The sequence below is a fragment of the Heloderma suspectum genome, chromosome 2 (assembly GCF_057233095.1).
Source record: "Heloderma suspectum isolate Gila_16-S chromosome 2, 16-S_ref, whole genome shotgun sequence".
Classification (NCBI taxonomy): domain Eukaryota; kingdom Metazoa; phylum Chordata; class Lepidosauria; order Squamata; family Helodermatidae; genus Heloderma; species Heloderma suspectum.
In genome coordinates, this window is record NC_139459.1 from 230,922,433 (window position 1) to 230,943,887 (window position 21,455).

The 21,455-nt window shown below is 46.1% G+C and overlaps 1 protein-coding gene across 1 annotated transcript in view; it reads left to right on the forward strand.

The window, feature by feature from the left end:
* The first annotated feature begins 1,046 nt into the window (after positions 1–1,046).
* SHISA6 (shisa family member 6) overlaps positions 1,047–21,455 on the forward strand; it is a 366,376-nt gene continuing 345,967 nt past the window's right edge. Inside the window, exons 1-2 of the mRNA XM_084838392.1 lie at positions 1,047–1,107; positions 1,653–2,589. Coding sequence (XP_084694518.1) covers positions 1,922–2,589 — 668 coding nt within the window. The 5' untranslated portion in view covers positions 1,047–1,107; positions 1,653–1,921. The remainder of the gene's footprint in view (positions 1,108–1,652; positions 2,590–21,455) is intronic.

Below are 21,455 nucleotides of genomic sequence, written 5' to 3' on the forward strand. Positions count from 1 at the left end.
TCAACTGCAACTCTGAAGGAGCTATCCAAGGTGCTGAACCCAATGGGTTCAGCACCTTGGATAGCTCCTTCAGAGTTCTGACTGGCTCTGACTGAAACCCAGAACGGATCCACACCCCCACTGACATCGGGGCCATCAGCTTCCACTGCAGATCATGTAGGCTGCCTTGTACCATCAGGGTGGGAAATGGCTGGCTATCCCCACTCTCCCAGAGCATGATAGAAGATGACGTGGGAGGAGCCTAGCACATGCTCCTGATACTGAGCGGGAAAGTGGGGCGTCTATTCATTCTTCTTCATTGACCTGCTGCTGGCATGCTACGGTGGACCCATTTCCTGTATGTGCTGCATATACATACTGTTATTTTCAAAGAACACCCTCCCCGCCACCCGCCACCAAGTTCCCACGCCACAGACAGCTCGCAGAGCACTTGTTTTAGATCACCCCTCAGCAACTCCCGCTCAACCCCATCCCGCTTTCACTGGGGAAGACACCACAGCTTCCGTCCCCCCCGCCCGCCCCTCGGGCCCCATGTCACTACCACGCTTGAGGAAGAAGACCGCTCCTCCAGGGGGCTAACGCCGGCCCTTTTCCCGCCTCCGGGCGCTGAGAGGACGTGGGCAAAGAAAGGCTTCTTCCCGGTCCTGCAGGGCGAGAAAAGCGGGTGGGGGTGGAGAGAGAGCCGGCGAGAGAGCAGCCGCGTCTCGCGCAGAGCGCGGAATCTGCGAAGAGCGAGCGAGTGGGGCAGGAGTCCTGAGACCTCGGCCGCGCAAAGGTGAACGGAGGCGGCCGTCGCCCTGCCGCCCAAACCGCCTCGCCCCGGCCCCTGGCCCCGCGGGGCTACGACTTCTTCGCGGGGGCCGGGACTGGGCGGGCCTACGGAGGGAGGGAGGGAGGGAGGAGAGGAGAGGCGGCGGCTCCGCGCTCAGCCTCTCGCTGTCCCCGCCCGCTCAACAGCAGCAGCGGCGGCGGCGGCGGCAGCGGCGGCAACTCCTCTCGAGCCCCTGTGAGCAGCGGAGGTGGCGGCGCAGGCAGCTCTGGCCAGTGCGCGGCGGCGAGGATGCCCAGCCCGGCGCCTCCGCAGTGCTCCCGCTCCGCCCGGGCATGGTGAGTGTAGGAAGGCGGGCGCGCTGGGCTGGGGCAAGGGCACTGGGCGAGGAAAGCGGGACACGCAGGGTGGCCCGCGAGCGCTGCGGTCCATGCAGCCAGCCAGCGCCTGCTGTACTGCTGCCGCCGCCGCCTGTCCCTCTCGCCAGGGACTGTGCCGAGGGAATTCCCTCCCCGGCGAGGTCCTGCGCTGGCATCCGAGCAGCCGGCGCTGTTGCTGCCCCGCTCTCGGCTGAGATGAGATGATGCCCCGGCGGCGGCACAGCAGCAGCCCGCCTGCCCCCCACCCCTCCTCCTTGATGGCATCCAGCCCAGCGTTGGCGGGAGAGTTTCTCTTCCCACCCACCACCTGGAGGAGACTCTCTGCTTCCTGTGGGCAGCTCGGACACTTGACCCGACTCCTCCCCTCGTAACCCTCAGCCTCAGTAGGCCCCTTGACGGAGGGTAGCCCCAGTGTCCCTTGGCAAGCCACCCCTCCTCCTCATTTTCCTGCTGCATGTCTCCTGGGCCAAGTAGCCTCTGATGTGTGTCTCTCTCTCTTCTAGCCCATCACGGGAGGAGCAGTGACCAGCAGGACAGGGACTGGCAGAAGAGCCCCTCTTTGCCCTGAAGCAGCCCCGAAGTGCCTCTCCCTTCTTGCCGGGATGAAGAAGCATCTCCAGAGAAGGGGGCTGGATCTGGACGGCTGCCAGTGAAGCACCAAGGAGCTCCCGAACCCTGCTCCTGTTCACCATCCATGGAGTGGCCAAGCCAAGGTCCTTGATTAGGCTGGGTCGGGGCAGAGCCCCCCACCTCCTGCTCCCTTCGACTCACCATGGGGTGGAGGCACCTCCTGTTGCTCCTGCCTTTCGCCCTCTATGCCCTGACCCTGCTCCTGACCACACAGGCAGCTGGGCCCCCACGGACACCCAAGGGCAATCGGACACAGGGGGCAGTGGCACCACGGCGACCCTACAGGCCGACCAAGGAGCAACTGAATCAGACACTGGTCAGCACAGCACCCTCTTCCGCACTAGCCGGTGGTGGGGGAGGCCGTGGGCGCAGTCCTGGTGGGGGGCCAGCACGGGTGTCCTCAAGTGGCAGTGCAGGCAGCTCTAGCCCAGCATATGAGACATGCATGGGCTACTACGATGTGAGTGGGCAGTGGGACAAGGAGTTTGAGTGCAACAACAGCCAGAAGGATTTCCGCTACTGTTGCGGCACCTGCTATTACCGTTTTTGCTGCAATAAGCGCTCTGAGAAGCTCAATCAGGACAGGTGCCGTAATCAGGGCCCACGCCCCAGCACAGACCCCATGACCCCCGCCACCAGTAATGATGGACCTGGAGATATACCCAATGGGTATGACCCAAATGAGGACAACACTAATGCCACCGTCTACATTTCGTGTGGGGCCATTGCCTTTGTTGTCATTGCAGGCATTTTTGCCAAGGTGGCCTACGACAAAGCACGACAGCCACCACAGGAGATGAACATCCACAGGTGAGAACAGGGTGTGGACCCCTGTACCTTTACCCCTCCCCCATAACCTGGACAAGGAATGTGCATTAGTGAGAGTGAAGTATGAGCGCTCAAAAATGCCACCATCCTAAGGCTTGGGAAGAAACCCCCTCTCTCGCAGAAACACCACCATTTCCCTGACCTTGGGAGATGAATAGAGACCCAACTTCTTGACATCTTAAAATGGGATGATTGCTTCATTGCTTTCCTTGTTCCCCCACAGAGTTTGCTTTCAGGCAGGGAAGAGACAAAAGAGTTCTCTTCAGGATATCTGAGCCACTCTTTCCACAGCCAAGATCCCTCTCCCCTACCCCTACCACCCAGGAGATAAACTTATATGCAGAACTGCATACTTTATGAAAGGGATTGTCCCATCTCTGGGCACCATAGAGATTCCCAAAGAACTTGCTTTGCAACAAAGTAGGAACAGGGACTGAAAAGAGCAAATTCTACTTACCAGGACCTCCTTTGCTCAGAATCTTCTTGCCTTAGCATGGAGAGCCATGTATACATTCTTATTTCTTTTTGTATACTTGCTTAGAGAACAAAATACCTTTTTCACACCAAGAAGAGGGCATGTTATTGGGGAGTAGATCTTTATTGCCAACTCTGGAAAAAAGGGTGTGTAAAAAAACTTCTTTACATTTGAATTAGGTTTAATAAAACAGACACTAGGAATGTGTGTTAATTGAATCGTGTATGATACACAGTATAAAGATTTTACATAAATTCTAATAAGAAGAATGTTCTAATGGATTCTGAATTAGTTCTAGTGAGACAAATGAAATTGTGTGTGTGTGTGTGTGTGTGTGTACACACACACACACACACAGGGTGGGAGAACCAGTTATGTTTTCTAAACAACTTACTCAGACTTGGTTTACAAAGGAAATTCCAAACATCATTGCTTGTAATAACGCTAAGAAGTGTGACAGATTTTACTCGACGAAGAAATAAGCTGTTTCTCTTGAACTGGCCAGGCTGAGGAAGAGAGACAGAGAATTTTATCTGAGATTCAGCTACTTATCCTGCTGCAGTTGGAGGAGCACCTTCTAAATGGATAGTGTAGGTGTCTCAAATCTCCATTAATAGTGAGAATTATTTTATAATCCAATTATCACAACCACCTGGCAAGATTGGAAGTCTTACCTCATAGGCTTTGAAAAGAAGACCTTTAAAATTTCTTCTCCAATATTCAAAGATTGTTAAATGTTCTAAATGCAATCACCTTGTTAAGGTCTGAAATTAACAGGTGTTTAACATTTTGTAATCTCTATTCCATCACTGATGTGTCCTTAAAATCTTCCCATTTCATTCAATGTTGCATATTGTATTTACCTTTAGGCCATTTAGATTAACTTTATCCTAACAACAAAGCAGAGAATTACATAATACCAAGCAGGCCTAAAGTAAGGAAATAGCCATAGTCAACAATGCTTAACGGGCTTTGTAAAAAGCAGAAATAAGGGAAACCCTCATTCCATATTTCAGCACTGCAGCTTAATATTAGTTCATGCAAGATTGTAAAAAGCAGTGTTCTATGTTGCTTTTTTCATTTTAAATGAGTCTTTGCTTGATCTCTCCACTCTTGTTAGAGACATGAGCACAAATCATGGGTAGGACAATCCCATCTTTTTTCCTGCTAAAGTTGCACCCATTGAGTCCCCTCTGTTTAGCACTGGAACTTAGTACTGGTCAAACTGAACAAGAGGCTCCCTGGACTACTGTTTTACATCTTCCAGGAGCTTCTTCTGCTCTCCCCAAACTTATACAACTTTTGCTGTTTTGTCTTCTTTAACTCTTCCTCCTGCTTCTCTTCTCTCCCCTTTGCCACCTGTTCACCCTTTATCAATCCACAACCCACTCAACCCCCAGCACATTTGCACAAATGTGTATTCAGCCCCTGAATTCTCTGATTGCCATTTGCAGTATTCCCTGTGGTACCTCCTCTCCGCCCGTATTCTGTGCCCCTTTTCACATCATGTTTGCACTGTCCAAGTGCTGGAGAAAGAGGATATCTTTCCTCCTCTGCTGCTAACTGCAATAGGATTCATCTAACTGACTCTCTTGGGAAGCTTCTCTGTCATATGCCCCATTATATTTTAGGGAGGGGACCCATCATACATTCCTGCTCAGTAGTTGCAGCTACAAGCAGGCACCTACTCCAAAGGTTTCTGTCTGAAGCATTAATAGGGATATTGTAAATTAACACTTGAATGATAAAGATAGCACACAGTGCTTTTTTTGTTTTTTTAGAGAACCATAGAAAAAGCCTACTTGGCTTCCTTGGGAATGTTGCTTAGTAGAAATACATTTGAAATGGGAAAAGTCAGATGAGTGCCCTTCATTTTACCTCTGTGAATGGCCACTGCCTTTCTTCAGCTGACATTCATAATTGAGGCAGGACCTCAGCACATTGTCTGATAATTAAATTTTGGGTGTATGTGCCACTCAAAATGTAAGTATGTAAAGTAATTTATAGTGATCCATGTTTTAAAGAATATGTAACAGAAGCAGTCCTAATCAAGAGGAACAGTTGCCTTTGCATGGTTATCCTTCATTTATAAGTCATCAGTTGAAGACTGTTTTGTCAGAAGACCTGACAACAGTTTATTAACTGAAAAACAATCAAGTTTTATTTAGTGCATGAAATACAGTATCACCATTCCTCTAAGTAAAATCCCAAGAGAGACCAGAAAAAGACCTGAATTTATAGTATTTTTTCCTGATCTGTAAGAGTTAAAAACAATCTCTTATTTATTTTTTCTCATCTGCCTACTATCTGATATGCAGTGAAGGGCAACTCATCAGTTGGCATAAGTTACCACAGCTATACGTACACTGAATCAGAACCTTCCTGACAAATCCTGGCTGCAACTGAAATCATAAGTTTTGCCATCTGAAGTGTCATGCTAGGATTAAATTTGAATTCAGAGCACTCTTTGCTCCTGGTTAATACATTATGGTTGCTCATACCTGTACCACATTACAGATATGGGATAATTAATGGAACACCATTGGGGGAAAAGGGGGTCAACAATAATATGTTATTGAATTAGCTTGAATAGAGTGCTGATGATTAGTGGGAGAGTATGGACCTATGGCATATAGGACTGAAAGAGGCTCCTTTTTTTTGTTCCAGTGGCTCTTTTGCTAAGGCCAGCATGTCCAGGGGACAGATGGCATTAGGGGTGCAACGGATTCAAATTAGTTCGGATTTTCCTGAATCCGACCTGCAGATTCTGCAGCAGACCAGCTGTTTCCAAGTCACGCAGATTCCATCAACTTGAGGATCATTTTTTAACTTCACAGGGGATAATTTGCACAGATTTGCACTTGTGCTTACATGCATCAGTGCTAATGCGCACTTGCACAAGTGGAACAAAATTCTCATACATCTCTAAAAATAATCTGATTCCATCAATGAATGACTGACGGAATGAAAGATGCCTGATAATCCACAAAACACTGGTGGAACAGATCTAATAAAATCTGTACATCCCTAGATGGCATCCCGGATGAAGTTGGAAACCTAGCACATTTTCCTCTTTCCCACATATTCCTTTAGCGATGTATAATGGGGGGGCGGGGTCAGACCTCCCATTAAAATCATAGGGAGCCTTGCCAGCCCTATCCAAACACCTCTTGTCATTCCTGTTCCTTTGATATCCTCTTTGCTTTTTTAAGATGAATTCTAATGGTGAAATGAATCATCTGTATGTAGATGAAGGGTATGAAGGAATGAATGACAGACTGAGGGTTGCGAAAATGTGACCAAGTATCTTTGAAAGAGCTGATTGACTTTTACTGTTAGAACGCAGAAGATGACAAAAGATTATACCTTTCAGAGACGTTTAACCTAAATTTGATCAACACTGGCACACCAGTTTAAATATTATGAAGCATTTATCCAGCTTCTAGGAGGTTGCACAGTCTGTTGTGTACTTGCTTTAAAGACAGAAAAACCGTACTCATCAAGGTCTCTGTGGTCAGGATCTTTCCTTTTTCTGGGCATGTCTCCTCTGGAGACTATGGCTAAGATCTTCCTAGATCCTTTAGGACCTGTCTGTTGCACAAGTGGCCCTCAGTTGTGCATAGGTTTTGTGTCAGCAGGGGATGACCAAATGGGGGGAAAGTTGGGGGCAGGTGAGAATATTTTCCACTCTGAACGGGTTGGTTACATTTCAAACTGGGTTGTCTAGGACCAGGCAATCTTCCAGCAGCTGCAAGTACCTTTTCAGATTTGAGTGTGTGATAATAAAATGCTTGCTGCAAAGAACCCAGTGGTTTAACATAAAACTGATTTTGTTTAAATAACTGATTACATGTCCAATACTATTCTCGTGGACTTCAGTGGGAACAGAATCAAGCCCTAAATCATAGTGGATTTCATGTAGATTAGAATTTGACAGAGGGCATGTAGGTACTGTGACAATTCTTATTTAGCTTTTTGAGGAAGCAGTATTAGCTCGGTCAGAAGGACTTTCCAGTGGATACTGAGCTTCTTAGTTGCTTCTTAAAGAATTCCACAATCTTACACTGGACAGAGAGACCCACCATTGCTGGGGGGAGGTTGTGAAAGGAAACTTGCTTCTGTCATTGTCTGGAAAGGAAACTTGCTTCTGTTGTTGTCTTTCTCACAAAGCAGTACTCTCCCTGTTCAGTAATATGTGGTGGGTGATTTGTCCGATTACTGTTCTGGGTGACTTTTAGACATCTACAAGTGAAATTAGACCATGGCAGCCTTCCTCAACCTGGCACCCTCCAGTTGTTTTGGACTACAACTCCCATTAGCCCTAGCCAGCATGGTGGGAATTGTAGTCCAAGACATATGGACTGTCCCAGGTTGAGGAAGGCTGGTCTATATGCGCATATTTCTTGCCACATGTAGGAAGGTTTCCAACATGCTACTTAGTCGCCTGCATGTTACATAAAACATCCTGTGGCTCAAGTGTCAGGGAAGACATGGCTTGGAGTACTGAATTACATACAGCAAAACAAAGAATTGTTAAACAAAACTAAGATTTATTGAGGAAAATGTGTGACAGAATTTCAGGCATATTAAAAGAAACAAAATAGTATTCTAACTATTTCATCAAGTCCATCTAAAATTTAAACAGATAATTGAGGTTCCTAACTTAAGTAACAGGAACATAGCTACCTACTTTATTCAGTCAGGATGGTTCCAAGTATATACACACAGAGAGAAAAATAATGTTGTCATAACAGGTGGCATTACCATTTTCTCTTCTCCTCTAGCATCTGTTATGATCACCTACTTAAACCATCTTGGTATGCTTTATTAAACATGTTTGTGATTACACAAGCAAGGTACATTTTTTAGCCTCTTCCTGCTTGTTTGGTGGGTATGGATCATGTATCCATGAACGTCCTCTTCTAGCCCTCAGTTCTTCTGTCAGAACTTCTCCAGATCTTCTCCTTCATAAAATGATCTGGATTCTAAACTCATATTATGGCACACAGCCCAGAAATAGTTGTGCATTGATCTTGCTTAAAAGATTTGTCATTTCTGTCTCTCACACATGATAGCTTAAACAGTGAAACTTCAGCCTTGACTGGATCATTTTAAATAGGGATGGTCCTTATCAGAATCAGTGAAGGGGTGTGTGTGTGTGTGTGTGTGTATGTGTGTGTGTGAAGCAGAGTGTGACTGAGTTCAGGCCCCATTTGTATTTCATTCTGCATTTTGATACAGAAACAGAAAACACCAAATGACTGTACCTGTATGCTATAGGGTGCTTCCAGATGAGGTTTTTATGGCGCCAATGCCCAGCAGATTTTCAGAAGTTTACAAGGGGTCCAAACCTCATGATCTTCTACTTGTGACCCTCCCATTTTTTTCTTACAGTTTCTTCTGTCTTTTCTCTTAATGCAGAAAACATGTTAAGGAGTAGTAAAAGACAGAACAGCTGCACAATACCTTCTAATTCCTACTGCTAGGATTCCTCCATCTGGAAGCCCCCTCAATTTCATCACACTCCAGTGATGCTTAGCAGATAGGGTACTCCGCATATTTCAGGGCTGGTACTGATGTAGAAGTGGATGGAACATGGCACACCTTATGTTCCCTATAGTCCTCTTCATACTTCATTAATTTCCCTGAAATGTGTCAGCTTTATCTCTTGCTGTCCTCAGAGTCAGTGTTCCATCTTCTACTACTATCAAGGTTGCTTCCTTATTTTTTTCTGATGCAGTTAAATTCATATTGGAGCTCTAGGTCATGTTGGCAGGTGCTCCTGGGATTCCTCCAAGACTAGAATTCTTCTGTCCTGTGAGCTCTGTCTTTTCCAATTTGCATTAGCCTGTGTCTGCAGTAGTGCAAATCCATAGGTCATTTTTATATTAGATGTGCACTGATGCACAACTGACCCAGATGATTGTACATTTAATCACAATACCCCTGTTGCACTGTCAGGAATAGTGCTGGCAGCTGAATGTCTCTCATCACACATCATTCTGAACTGAAGATGTATTGTTTCTTGGATCAGCAGAAGCCAATACTTCAAGGGATCGGTAATAGTCCCCCCCACCCACCCCGCCAACACACACACACACACATAAGTTTACACTGTCCTTACCATTTTACCACACAACATTCAAACAAGTTGTGGGTTTACCTAGAAACAGCAAAGTTCTTCTTGCAACGTTTTTGTAGGCACAGTGGCAAACCTCACCAGGATTAGCAGTCATTTTCCATGGTAGGCTTGCTGTGGATGAAGCTCTCTGTTGCTTTCATGCTGCCCCTTTCCTGTAAATGTGCTACTTCTCTAAGCCATGCCTTACAATGTTTAGCCCCCATAACTAAGTCTTGTGATGAGCTGTTACTCCTCAAGATTTGAGTATGCGTGCTGCAGGAAAGCTGTTGGCCTTTCCTCTATGCCAAATTGTAACTGGAGGTGAAATACAAAGCAGAATTCCTACAAATACTCAACCTTTTGTTTCATTTTCTGCAAAAGAGGAGAACGTGACCCTAGTCTCCTACAGATGAACTGCCCACAGCCATCACTCTCCACTGAGATATTATTAGTTGCCAGTTGTGCTTTCATCTCTGTCACTATAGCAGCCTTCCCCAACCTGCTGCTCTCCAGGTGTGTTGGAGTGCAACTCCCATAATGCTGGCTGGAGAGCCAGTGTGGTGTAGTGGTGAGAGTGTTGGACTGGGAGCCGGGCGATCCAAGTTCTAGTCCTCACTCAGCTATGGAAGTTCACTGGATGACTTTGGGCCAGTCATAGACTCTCAGCCCAACCTACCTTACAGCGTTGTTGCTGTGAGGATAAAATGGAGAGGAGGAGGATAATGTAAGCTACCTTGGATTCCTTGCAAGATGAAAAAAGGCAGGATATAAATGCAATTAAATAAAAATAAAAATTATGGCAGTTGCAGTCCAACGCAACTGGAGAGCACCAGGTTGAAAAAGGCTCCACTAGAGTGTCGTGTAATGAAGGTGTACATTTCTGAATTAACATTGTCTTCCATTTTACTGGTAATGTGGCAGCCCATGTACATCACTCACCAACCTCACTTACCTCAGATTCTAGTACTGTGTTGCATATTCCATGAATAAGAGCTACCACACAAACATTATTCATGTTGTTGATATCACATTTTTGTTTTGAGTCAGCCCTGATTTTCCCATCAGAGTATTCTTTCCTGTCAGGTACAAGCACAGGCACACAGCAAGTAATGGTACATAACCATTAGTGAGTTGCATTCTGTTCTAACCATCTGGCAGTTGGATTCCATTGGGTTCAATTTGCTTTGAATTTCCTGCCTCTGTATTGTACACAAATCTAATAACAGTAACATTTATTTATTACATTTATATCCCATTTTTTTTTCCTCTTGCAAGGAACCCAAAACAGCTTGCATGATCCTCCTCCTCTCCATTTTATCCTCATGACAACCGTGTGAGGTAGGTTAGGCTGAGAGTCAGTGACTGGCCCAAAGTCACACAGTGAGCTTCATAGCCAAGTGGGGATTGAACCCAAATCTCCTGAATCCCATGTCCAGCACTCTAACTACTACACCACACTGGCTGGTAGTGTGGAATTCATTCAGAAATGTTTGAAGCTTTGTTAACTGGCCAATAACAATGGAGTTGTAGAGGTGTTGAAAACAAACAAACCTAAATCCATCCATCAGTAAGGTTTTGCTATGGTTTACACAGAGACTTCTCACAAACACACGTAACCCACTTGCATTTTACAGTGTGATGGGGGGAGCAATCCTATGGCCACTAGTCAGCGGCTAGACGGCCATAGGATATATGGTTTTCCGGGAACTGACCTTCCCCCCCTTCCGCACTGCCTCACAGTCAGCGCAGAACAGCCCCACGCTTGGAAGAGGAGTGCAGAGTAGCCAAAACAGGGCATCCTGGGGGATGTTCTGGGGCGGGGAAGGCGGAAATGCTGGTACGACACATCCTATGTGTCATCCAGCAGCCTCCTCCCCTACTCAGCCCTCCCGCGGCTAGACAGCCACAATCAGCTGTCTAGCCAAAAATGCAGGGCAGGAGAAGCGTGGAGGGAACGATCCCCTTCGTGCTTCTCCTGCCCTACATTGGATAGGCGGTTGCCTCCAAGTTTGGAGGCAGCCGCCTATCCCCATAAGATTGCACCCTTAATGTTGCACTGCCCTTTTCCCAGTTCCTAGATTCCCTCCCACCCACCCACTTCTTAGCTAAACAACTGAAACACCACAAATGCTAGTTTGCATAAGTAGATGTGCAAATTTATATATGATCCAGTTTCATGTGAGACACTGGCAATTTCTGAAATCTTAAATAAAGGTGGGGCTAACTCTTCAAATTCAGAAAACTCTTGCTGAAACCATGGCAGCATAGCTTATATGATTTCATTACGTTTCTATATAACCGTCCGGCTGATGTTCTGATAGCCAAAAGAATGACATCTTCTGTATACTGCATTTTGTAACTGGAAACCAATTCCTGAGTACAAAGAATACATTTACTGTGTTGTTTAGGAATGGAGAGCACTTGCATGAATAAATGCATGGTAGTGAGGCTAGATACTTCCTTAGTTGCTGCTCAGGTTATTTAGCAGGCAAAACCATTAATTCACATACACACTATTCATAAATGATGCCATACATGTGTCTTTTATACTCAAGAACTGAATCTCAAGTACAAAATGTTGTATTCAAAACAACCACCCAATGTCTGGAGTAAGCAATGCTTGGGGCCAAGTTGTCAGACTTGTATCTCGACTACAGGGGCAGCTGCTCTTCTGCATGAGCTTCTAGCGGGTGTCTTACTTTGGTGTATTTGTCTTCTTCCTTCCTGGTCCCTTTTCCAAGAGACAGTGGCTCTTCATTGTGCATATATATTATGATCCATGAATGTGAGTAATCTGAGTACTTGAACCTGCATCCCACTCCCTCAGCATGTACATTGTGAACCAGCAACGTGCACCCTTATCGGCAGCCATAAGCAGGATGTGATGTACATAGATAGATTCACAAGCAGACACAACACAGATAGTTTTATAAAGCTTGAAACATAAACCAAAATAAGTCTGCATGAAGTGGCAGTCACTGTTAGCCCAACAACCTCTCAAATATTACCCAAAAGTTTGTTTTTTGTTGCAAATGCCACTTGAAACTTTTTATATCTGGCCATTAGTCCCAATACCCCTTCGCTTCCAAATCCTTCCTTGGAGGATCCGTAGAATGCAGCAGCAACAACTTGAATATCCCATGTCTTTGGCTTTCTGGAGGGGAGATGGAAGAGACTGGCAGTGAGGAGCAATATTGAATTGCAGCGGTATTTTCTTCCACTGATTTTTGTGGTGTGATATGCATTCAGGAACCTAAGAAGTTTTCACTACAGTGCTGTTAAAATGTATGTACAGAGGAGAGGATATAACCCAGATTCTACTTGTTGGAGGGCTGCCTGCTTGGATAGTGCTTGAAGTTTTTCTGACACTCAGACAATCTGAAGACAAGTACCAGACCGACCAGTGAATGGCAGACAGTTCAGCAGCATCCTGACAGTCTGTTCCTCACCCCTCTCTCTCTCTGCATCCCAAGGGAGATGCATCCTTCCAGGTGAGCTACCCTGTTGTCTGCATGAATAGTCTCTGACAGCCTTCTGCCTCTGGCCAGCATAAAAAGTGAGCACATGAGCCACTGCTACCACTTTAGAGGCCTTGGTGGGTTTCAGTGAAATCCCCATCACACAGGCCCAATCCCAGCACATTGGTTTGAATGAAGGGACTCTTCTGGCCTTGGTTTTTCCTGTTCCTGTTCACAAATCAGATGTCATGATAGCTGCTTGAGCCATCTCTCATACTGAAATATGGTGGAGACTCTCCCTCAAGGAAGCAGAGTCCTAATGGGGCAGTTAATGGACATTCATGCAAACAACCAGCAGGCTGTCCGGAGTGCCCTAGTGGTCTCTTTCAGTACACCCCAATAGCCAACTCAAGACACAGACGAAAGGATTCTTTTCAAGGCTTTAATCCTTTCTAGGGATGTCAGAGAATTCCGCCACGGATCTTGGTGAGGCCGAATGCCAGTGCATTCGGCCCCCCGAAATCCATGGTGGAACGGCCTGCCACCCCACCACCACCCTGCGGATCCCCCCCGGGATGAGACTTACCTGGGGCAGATGTTCCAGGCGGCAGCGGCTGTGTCTGTGGTGGTGGCGGCGGCAGCTGGTCTTCCGACCAGCTGCCACTGCCGCCATTTGAGTCTGGTCGTTTGTGGTTGTTGTTTTTTACATAGACGAGATAGGCTACGTAAAGACTTACGTAGCCTATCACATCTGGGTTAAAAAAAAAATGCGTATGCAAATGGTGGCTATGGCCGCCGCCATTTGTGTTCCTTATTTTTCGCTGTCTTAGTCTACATAAATATTTACATAGACTATTACAGTGAAAATAAAGGGGAACGCAAATAGCGTAGTGGCCGCTATTTGCGTTCCTTTTTGATTCGCCGTTTTAGCCTACGTAAATATTTACGTAGACTAAGACGGTGAAAAATGAGGAACGCAAATGGCCGCCGCCATTTGCGTATGCGTTTTTTTTGTTTTTTGTTTAACCCAGACGTGATAGGCTACGTAAGTCTTTACGTAGCCTATCATGTTTGAATACAGGGACGCAAATGGCGGCGGCTATGGCAGCCGCCATTTGCGTCCCTGCTACCCAGTGGCTGGATGTCCGGCTGCTGGCAGAGCCGGCCAGCGGCTCCATGGAATCCCAGTGGAGCGGAGCTGGCTGGGCAGGATTCCGGGGGGAGGGACGGAGCGCCTTCCCCCCCACCGTGAAGCAGATCCAAGAAAAAGTGACTTTCGTACATCCCTAATCCTTTTACAACTTAATGACTCTTTCAGATGCTAATCACCAGTGACTAAGCAATGAACAGCAGAGTAGCCTATGCTCCGAGTAGGCAGGTGATCCCCGTTCGAAGGAGAATCACTTGAAGACCCTGAACTTATGGGCTAGGGAGAGATCCTCCCTCTTTCCCTTGGGTCCACGGGAGGCGGCCGTTGCTTGCGCACCAAATGGGCACTATGCCTTCTTTCCGTGCCCTCCATAACTTGTCACTCCCTGCGTCTGTGTCGAGCATCTAGCAAGCCCCCCTCCCGCACTGTCTTACTGCCCAGGTCACTATCTCAGGAATGCCGGCAGGAGGAATCTCTGCCAGCTGCTGTGCCTGTGAGGGATGAGCTGGCTGCTCTCCCACGGATTGCTGATCCTCCTCAGAATCAGAACTGCTCTGGGGTTCTATCGGCTCAGTTTCCACCCTGATACAGGCTATGGATTCAGTGAAGAAATGCTGATCCTCACACAGTTGCATGTAAAGAGGAGTTTGCCAATGATTGGCGCTAATTCCATATATGTTAACTATACCCCATATACACCAATGACTGACACTGGTGGCTGGATTATTATGCTCAGGTGCAGTGCAGGCACCAGGTTTCTGAGGGCCTTTGGGCAAGACACTCTCAATGGACTTGCTCCCTCGGTGAGTCTTCCTTCTCACTACCATTGCCACTTGCTGTTGCTGCTATTGCTCCTCATCTTTGTCATCACTGCTACCACCTGCGTGCTTGTTAGGTGGAGAGCCAGTGAGCAAGCCAGCAGGGGCATCTCCTGCTCCTCCTCACCACTACCATCCTCTGGGCCCGAGTGAGAGGCAAATGAACAGGTTGCAATGGTGAAGAGGAGGAGCAACTCCAGGGGGCTCTTGTCAGTGAGCCCCTGCTGGGGTGTGGGGTGCTGTACTTGACACCGGCCTTGCTTATGAGCTTTTTAAGTGCACAAAAGGTCTTCCATGTACTTTCTTTAGTTTAGTTTCTTTCAGTAATCCCTAGTTGTTCTGCTTATGTCTCTTTAGACATTGCTTCAGTCATAGGAATTGCAGAGGGAGAGTATCACACCATATGCACTGTGCTGTAGCCCAGTCAGATTTTGGTATCTTTCCAATGAAATGCCCATCTAAATCTCAGTGTGTCCAGTGGCTGCAACGCCATCATTTCTTTTTCTGTGCTCTAAATGGGGCATTCTGATCTGTAGCAGTGAGCACAGATAGATCACACCTGTATACATTTGGAGAGCCCTGCTTAACTCAGCACAGTTAGTTTGGACCTAGCATCAGAATTCAGCTCCTGATGATTTTGCTCAAAATTGGATGTGTCATGAGCCATCGTCTGAAGATATGAATGTGCAACTATGCCATCTGCTCAGATAGGTGAAGCATCCTCCTAGGCAAGATTTGTTTTTCTGATCTAAGATGTATTATTGGCACAAAACGCCTTTCATATAGTGTCATAATCAGCCCAGGCCTACAGCCCTTATGCAAGTGAGTAGGATGCCTTTGGCTTCTCTTGAGATGAGGTTGGCGAGATCAAGTTCCTCATATTTGGTTCCCATTCTATTGCTCTCTCCTTCAGTTGGGAATCATCCAGCTGAAATGTCATGAGTTGCGTGTGTGGTAGAATAGTCATCTCCATCAAATGCACTGGGGATTACACCAGGAAGGAGTTTGCTTCTTTTATTTAAGATCTTTGGGTGGGAAATGGCTCGCAAAGAGCATTGTGACTTAATTAGAAAGCAGCTAATCATTGAGAGCGGGGGTTGCATTTGCAGTTCTGCCTTAATGCCCAAGTCATGCAAAGTTAAGAAGGAAGTGGCACAGGGAGGGAGAGCACTTCTTAGTAGCTAGAGAATGAGACTGTGCAGCTGACAAGACATCCATGCGGCTGAGTAAGCCTTAATTGCCATTGAGTTCATAACTGTGGAATTCTTCTGACACCAGTGCAGTGTTCTCCAATGCACTCGGAAGAGCCTCAGTGCCTTCAGTTCAGATGAATGCCACAATGAAATGCAGACTACAGTTGTAGCTCCACTCCTGTAATATGAAGTCAGAAGGTGCAGCAGTGTAGCAAGCAATGCAAGGAGAGCACTTCAGCAAACAACAAGAAGATGTTCTTATCCTGGATTTGGCTCCTCGCTCTGCTGTCATTCTTTACCAGCTCCACCAGCTCTGATCAGGCAGTGGTCGCATTGCTCATCTCACTTGCGTGTCTTTTGATTTATGTCATACACAGAAAAGCATGCTATTATTTCAGGGAAGGTATGCAGAAAAGAGGTGCATGCATGCGTGCATGCTCTTAGCATCAAATGATGTTTATGTTGTTTAGAGTAGGAGTTAGTAAAATATTCTGTTTTTCTTGTAGTGGCATTAGATCTGTTCGGACATCACAATAAGCCATGGTTTATCATGATGGGAACAAGCCAAACCTTCCTCCAGGCTCATACACTCCCCCCTCCCTTCTGCTCCAGTGTGATGTAAAGAGGAGATCAGAAGCTTCCATTTCCATTTTAGATTAACCACAGTTTAGGATGCAATCCTGTGCAAGTTTAGGCAGAAAAAGAATCCTACAGTTCCCATCATGCCCCAGCCAGCATTGCTGGCTGGAGGAATGCTGGGAGTTGTAGGACTTTTTCTCTATCTAAACACGCATAGGATTGTGCCCTTAGTATGTCATCTGAAGCCATTTTTGAAGTTGGCTTGTTTCAAACAAACCATAGTTAAGATTAAGCACAGTTTGTTGATGTGGGTGACATGCAAAGGTGCAGTTAATAACAAACAGAAGTAGAAGCATCCAAACTTCTCCTAATGGTTGTGCTGGAGGAGGAAAGGGGAGGGGTGTATGCAAGTCAGGGGGAAGGCTAGGCTCATTGTTGTCACGATAAACTATGGCTTATTATGATGTCCAAATGCAGCGACTTTGTCAGACATGAGAACCAGCTTCTGATGAATAGAACACAGAGAACAAGAGGGGGGGGGGGATTTAGGATATCAGGCCTTAAGGGTCTACTTTACAAATAGACACTAAGCAAATAAATTCCTCTCCTTGTCAATTATGCCGCATATTAATATTCCTCTTACAATAGTTATTGCTAGTGAATAAATGCAGACAGGCTGTTCAGGAAGAGGGGATGGGATGAAGCTATGAAGAATTAAAACACCAGGTATAACCTGGCACCTTTTATTGGGGATTGAATAAAGTGCATTGGAGCATGGCACTGTTTTCCTGTTTTCAGCTGCTGGAATCCTGTTACCAGTAGTTTAGCTCCTCAGTGAATCACTTCTGCAACCTGAGTTGTAGTTCAGACCTTGCATCTCTCAGCCAAGACCCTCTTAAAGGCCCTATTCCCAAGGATACGATTATAGTATTGATCTGATGGGAAGACCAAAACTAGGAAAAAGTCAAAAGGATGGATGGAACTAGATTCCACATATTCACTGTACTCCAATGTCTGTTTTGCAGCTGCTGCTCACCATAAGCCCATGCCCTCTTTCTTGCACCATGAAAGCTGCCAATAATCTAACATGCTCCTCAGATACTTCTTTATCCAGTAGACAAGCCTCCCCCTGCCTAGCACCCTCCAGATGTTTTGGACTGCATTCTGGACCATTGGCCATGCTGGCTGGGGCTGATGTCATTTGACGCCCCCAAACATCTGGATGGCACAAGGTTGGAGAAGGACTTAGTAGATTAACTGGGACTTAGTCATGTCAGCCACTCAAAGTCTGGGCATGTAGTCATAAGTATTTAGCCAGACAATCAATGAACACATTACAAATCATATTTTAGCCTTTGTACAATAGCCCCACAAGCCCTAATTAAAGTCAAGAACATGATATCCAGCCCATTCAGGATAAACAGAAGACCAGAGTGATGATCTTGCTGTGAGATGTAGGCAGAAAAGTACTCTGATTGTGGAAAATGTTTTTAATTAAATAACCTATAATCCAGAGTTCCACAGACAGGGGTATTGCTTCCAGGGGAGGGAAGCATTGCTAGTGCTTATCATTTGTTGAAGGCTAGCTGAGCTTGCATGCTGGACTGGTGCAGCAAGAGCAGGCTTAGACTCTAAACATTAACAAACACAACTTGCAAAAAGTCACAAAATGGCACAGGCATTGGGGAAGGGGAGAGTTATGTCATTGGCACTCTTCATACCACAGGCAATACCAAACAGGTGCCCATGAACACTTGCATGATTACATTCCACACAGAAGTTGCAACTGATCCAGGAAAGGGTCACATTTCTTTTCAGGAAAATGGGGTGCCCCTGCAACATTGATAAAAGTGGGCTGGACTGTGCACAACAGGTGGTGGTAATGGTGGTGGGAACTGAGCACCCATTCATTGTGTTAAAAACGGGTAGTCTAGAGAGTTTCTAAGGTTGCAGCTCCTCAATGCACAGTTACTGGGGGGAGAGCCTGACTGAACACAGTTGCACGTACTTCTGGTAAACATTCATAGGACTGGGCTGCATCAGTTCTGTGGTGGTGGTGGTGGTGGTGGTGCTGGTGCTGGTGCTGGTGGTAGCGACGGCAGCAGGTGTGTGTGTGTGTGGAATAGCTTCTTGAATAAGTAGTGAGCAGGGCTAGTGCTCAGTGTCTGCAGTCTTTAAGATCCAATCTAGACATAATATGTAATTGCATGTCTCTTTCCCTCAGTGTTTTTTTTCTTAATGAAAAGCAGCATTGGGAAGATACAGTCAGTAACACAAGAGTGGCAGGGTAGGGGCTGTGTAACACTGTCCCTTCCTGCTGTTTTTCTGCTCCAAATCAACCCTCCAGTCTGTTTTTCCCCTCTGGGGGAAAAAATACAGCCTCCCTGCTATTTTCCCCGCACAGTTTGGAAAGCATCTTGGGGATTATATTGAGTGAATAAATGGAAAGAAGAGAAAGGGTTAAGCATCCCCTTCTTAACACCATTCCTCTGCTCTCTAACTCACATCTGTTTGAGACTATTTTTCATTAAAAGAAAAAACCCAGACTACTAGGGGAACTGCACATCATGCGTACTCTGGCCCTGCGATTCTACATCTCGTGGGGATATTTCTAAACCTTTCCACTTCTGGAAAGTGTGTCCTATCAAATATGTATACAATAAATAAACAAATGAATGAATGATGCATCTCAGCATGGTAGTGGTGTGGGATGTAACTCTCAATTTACCCTCAGAGTCTTTAACATCCATTTAAGGATTTTTTAAAAATCCGAAATCCTACAGATGGGGCAGAGATTTATGCCCTCTGTTTCTAATATTTATGGGATGGTTTCAGAAGAAAACCCTTTCTCTCCTTCCTATAAACTTATTTTCACTAGTAAGGATGAGAGATATGTGAGCCCTTCTTCATAAGTAGAGTGGCCTCTTATGCATCACCAAAAAAAGAAGAAATGCATCACCCCCCCTCCCCAAAAATAGGACAAACGAGGACATGCAGATTTATATGTATGGATGCAAATATAGAAATCATTACTAGAATTTAATTAGAATGCACTACAACTCACCCTAGCAGGGAAGATTGTGATTAGGTCACCTGTGTGCCTGCTCAGTCAGGTATGCAGATGTTATCTGTTGATGAGTAACTTCAAGGCCCCTCTCTGCTCTCCTTTCTTGTGGGTTTTTATCTTTAAATTGGACTTGGACTGGACAGCCACAGCCCTTCAAATGGAGGATGCCTTGGAACTGAGAACTGTCCTCTGTAAAGTTGAATACATGGCCAACTTATTTGTGGGATGATGGAAGAATGAGAGCAAATAAAAAAGGAGGCTTGGATTCTGTTCCTTGTTCTGTTTGTGGTGTTTTGAGTGACTGCAGTGGCCAGTTCTTAAGGGTATCCTCCTGGTTGAATTATACAACACTTAGGAGCATAGGAATCTGTCTTATACCTGGTCAGGCTATTTGTCCATCTAGCCCAGTATTGCCTACTCTGACTGGCAGGGTCTCATGCATGGGTCTTTCACATCACCTCCATCTCTACCTGATTGTTTAAACTGCTGGTACCAGAGACTGAACCTGAATCCTTCCTCATGAACAGTATGTCTTCTACCATTAAGCTATGGTACCTCCTTTCTTAAAAGTGTTGCCCTCAAGATTGTTACCCCCTGCCCTGATGTTTGCCCCCACTGCTTATCCTGTGGCTCTTAACACTGAAAGAGTTAAGATATGGGATGTACCCATCAGACCTTATCTCCTCTGCATGATTTGCAATGCTCTTGTACTCAAATGTCTATGAATCTGGAGCTGGGAAGCTGGCTGGCAGTGATATGAGATGGTTTCTTTGGGAATAGAGTGCTTGTTGTTTTGTAATGTGCTCAGCTATAGGGAGTGTTTGCATGTAGGCCACTGGCAATTCTTGCTGGGGCCCCTGGGAACACATGCATTTAGGGTGCAATCCTATGCATTTTTAGACAGAGAAAAGACCTACAACTCCCAGCATTCCCCAGCCAGCTTTGCTGGCTGGGGAATGCTGGGTGTTGTAGGCCTTTTCTCTGTCTAACGTGCATAGGATTGCACCCTTAGTAACCCAGATAGCCCTGGTCATGCCCCCTTTACCCCAGACTGCTGAAACCTAGTTTAAGTGAGTTATTGGTTGTCCAACATTTTTATTAGAGAGAAAAGAAATACTGAAGAAATCCATAACTTGTTTAAATCAGGTTTCAGCATCTTGGGGTCAGAGAGACATAACCAGCTCTCTGAGTAAGTACACTGTGCTTCTTTGATCATGCTACCCATGTGTAGAATTTCTTATCCGGCACAGAGAATGTCAGGGCTGGATCTGAGCCCATAGAGTCCCAAAGAAGTTCTGATTCTGAGGAAGAGATACAATCCGTGGGAGAGGAACCCACTTGTTTTTCAGAGGCACAGCTGGAGGGAGAACCCCCCCCCCACTCACATTCCTGGGAGCGACAGTGACCCTGGCATGGAGAGGGAGGGACAACTTGAGCTTCTAGACTTGAGGCGCAGGTGCAGAGACAAGTTAGAGGTTGTGGGCGCCAAGAGGAGGTGCTCAGGCCACTTGGTGTGATGACAACAGCTGTGCCCCGATGCCCCACGGGAAAGGGGGGGCTCTCCCCTCCTACTCCTTAAGTTCAGAGAGTTGCTGCGCTTTTCCCCAAATGGAAACCAACTGACTTCCTAATGCTTAGAATCCCCTGGTAGGCTGCTCCTTTAAGTTTTCCACTTAAGTCTCAGGCAATTTGCATCTGTAAGCATCATTAGGTTGAATGGAAATAAAGCCTTGGAAAAGAGCTCTTTTGTCTCCATGTTGATTCTGGCTACTTGAGGATTTCAGAAGGCAGCAGGGGTGCTCCAGTACCCAGAATTTTTCAGCTTTTCTTTTTTATTTAAAAAAGAAGCTTCTAGTCCTCCTTGTGTTATGGAAATGAGCTTGAAATAACATGGACAGCATCTTGTGAGATCTGAGATGCCAGAAAAGTAGGATTTCCATGGCCACATATGAATCTTTAGTTCTCTGCATAACAACTCACCCCTCCC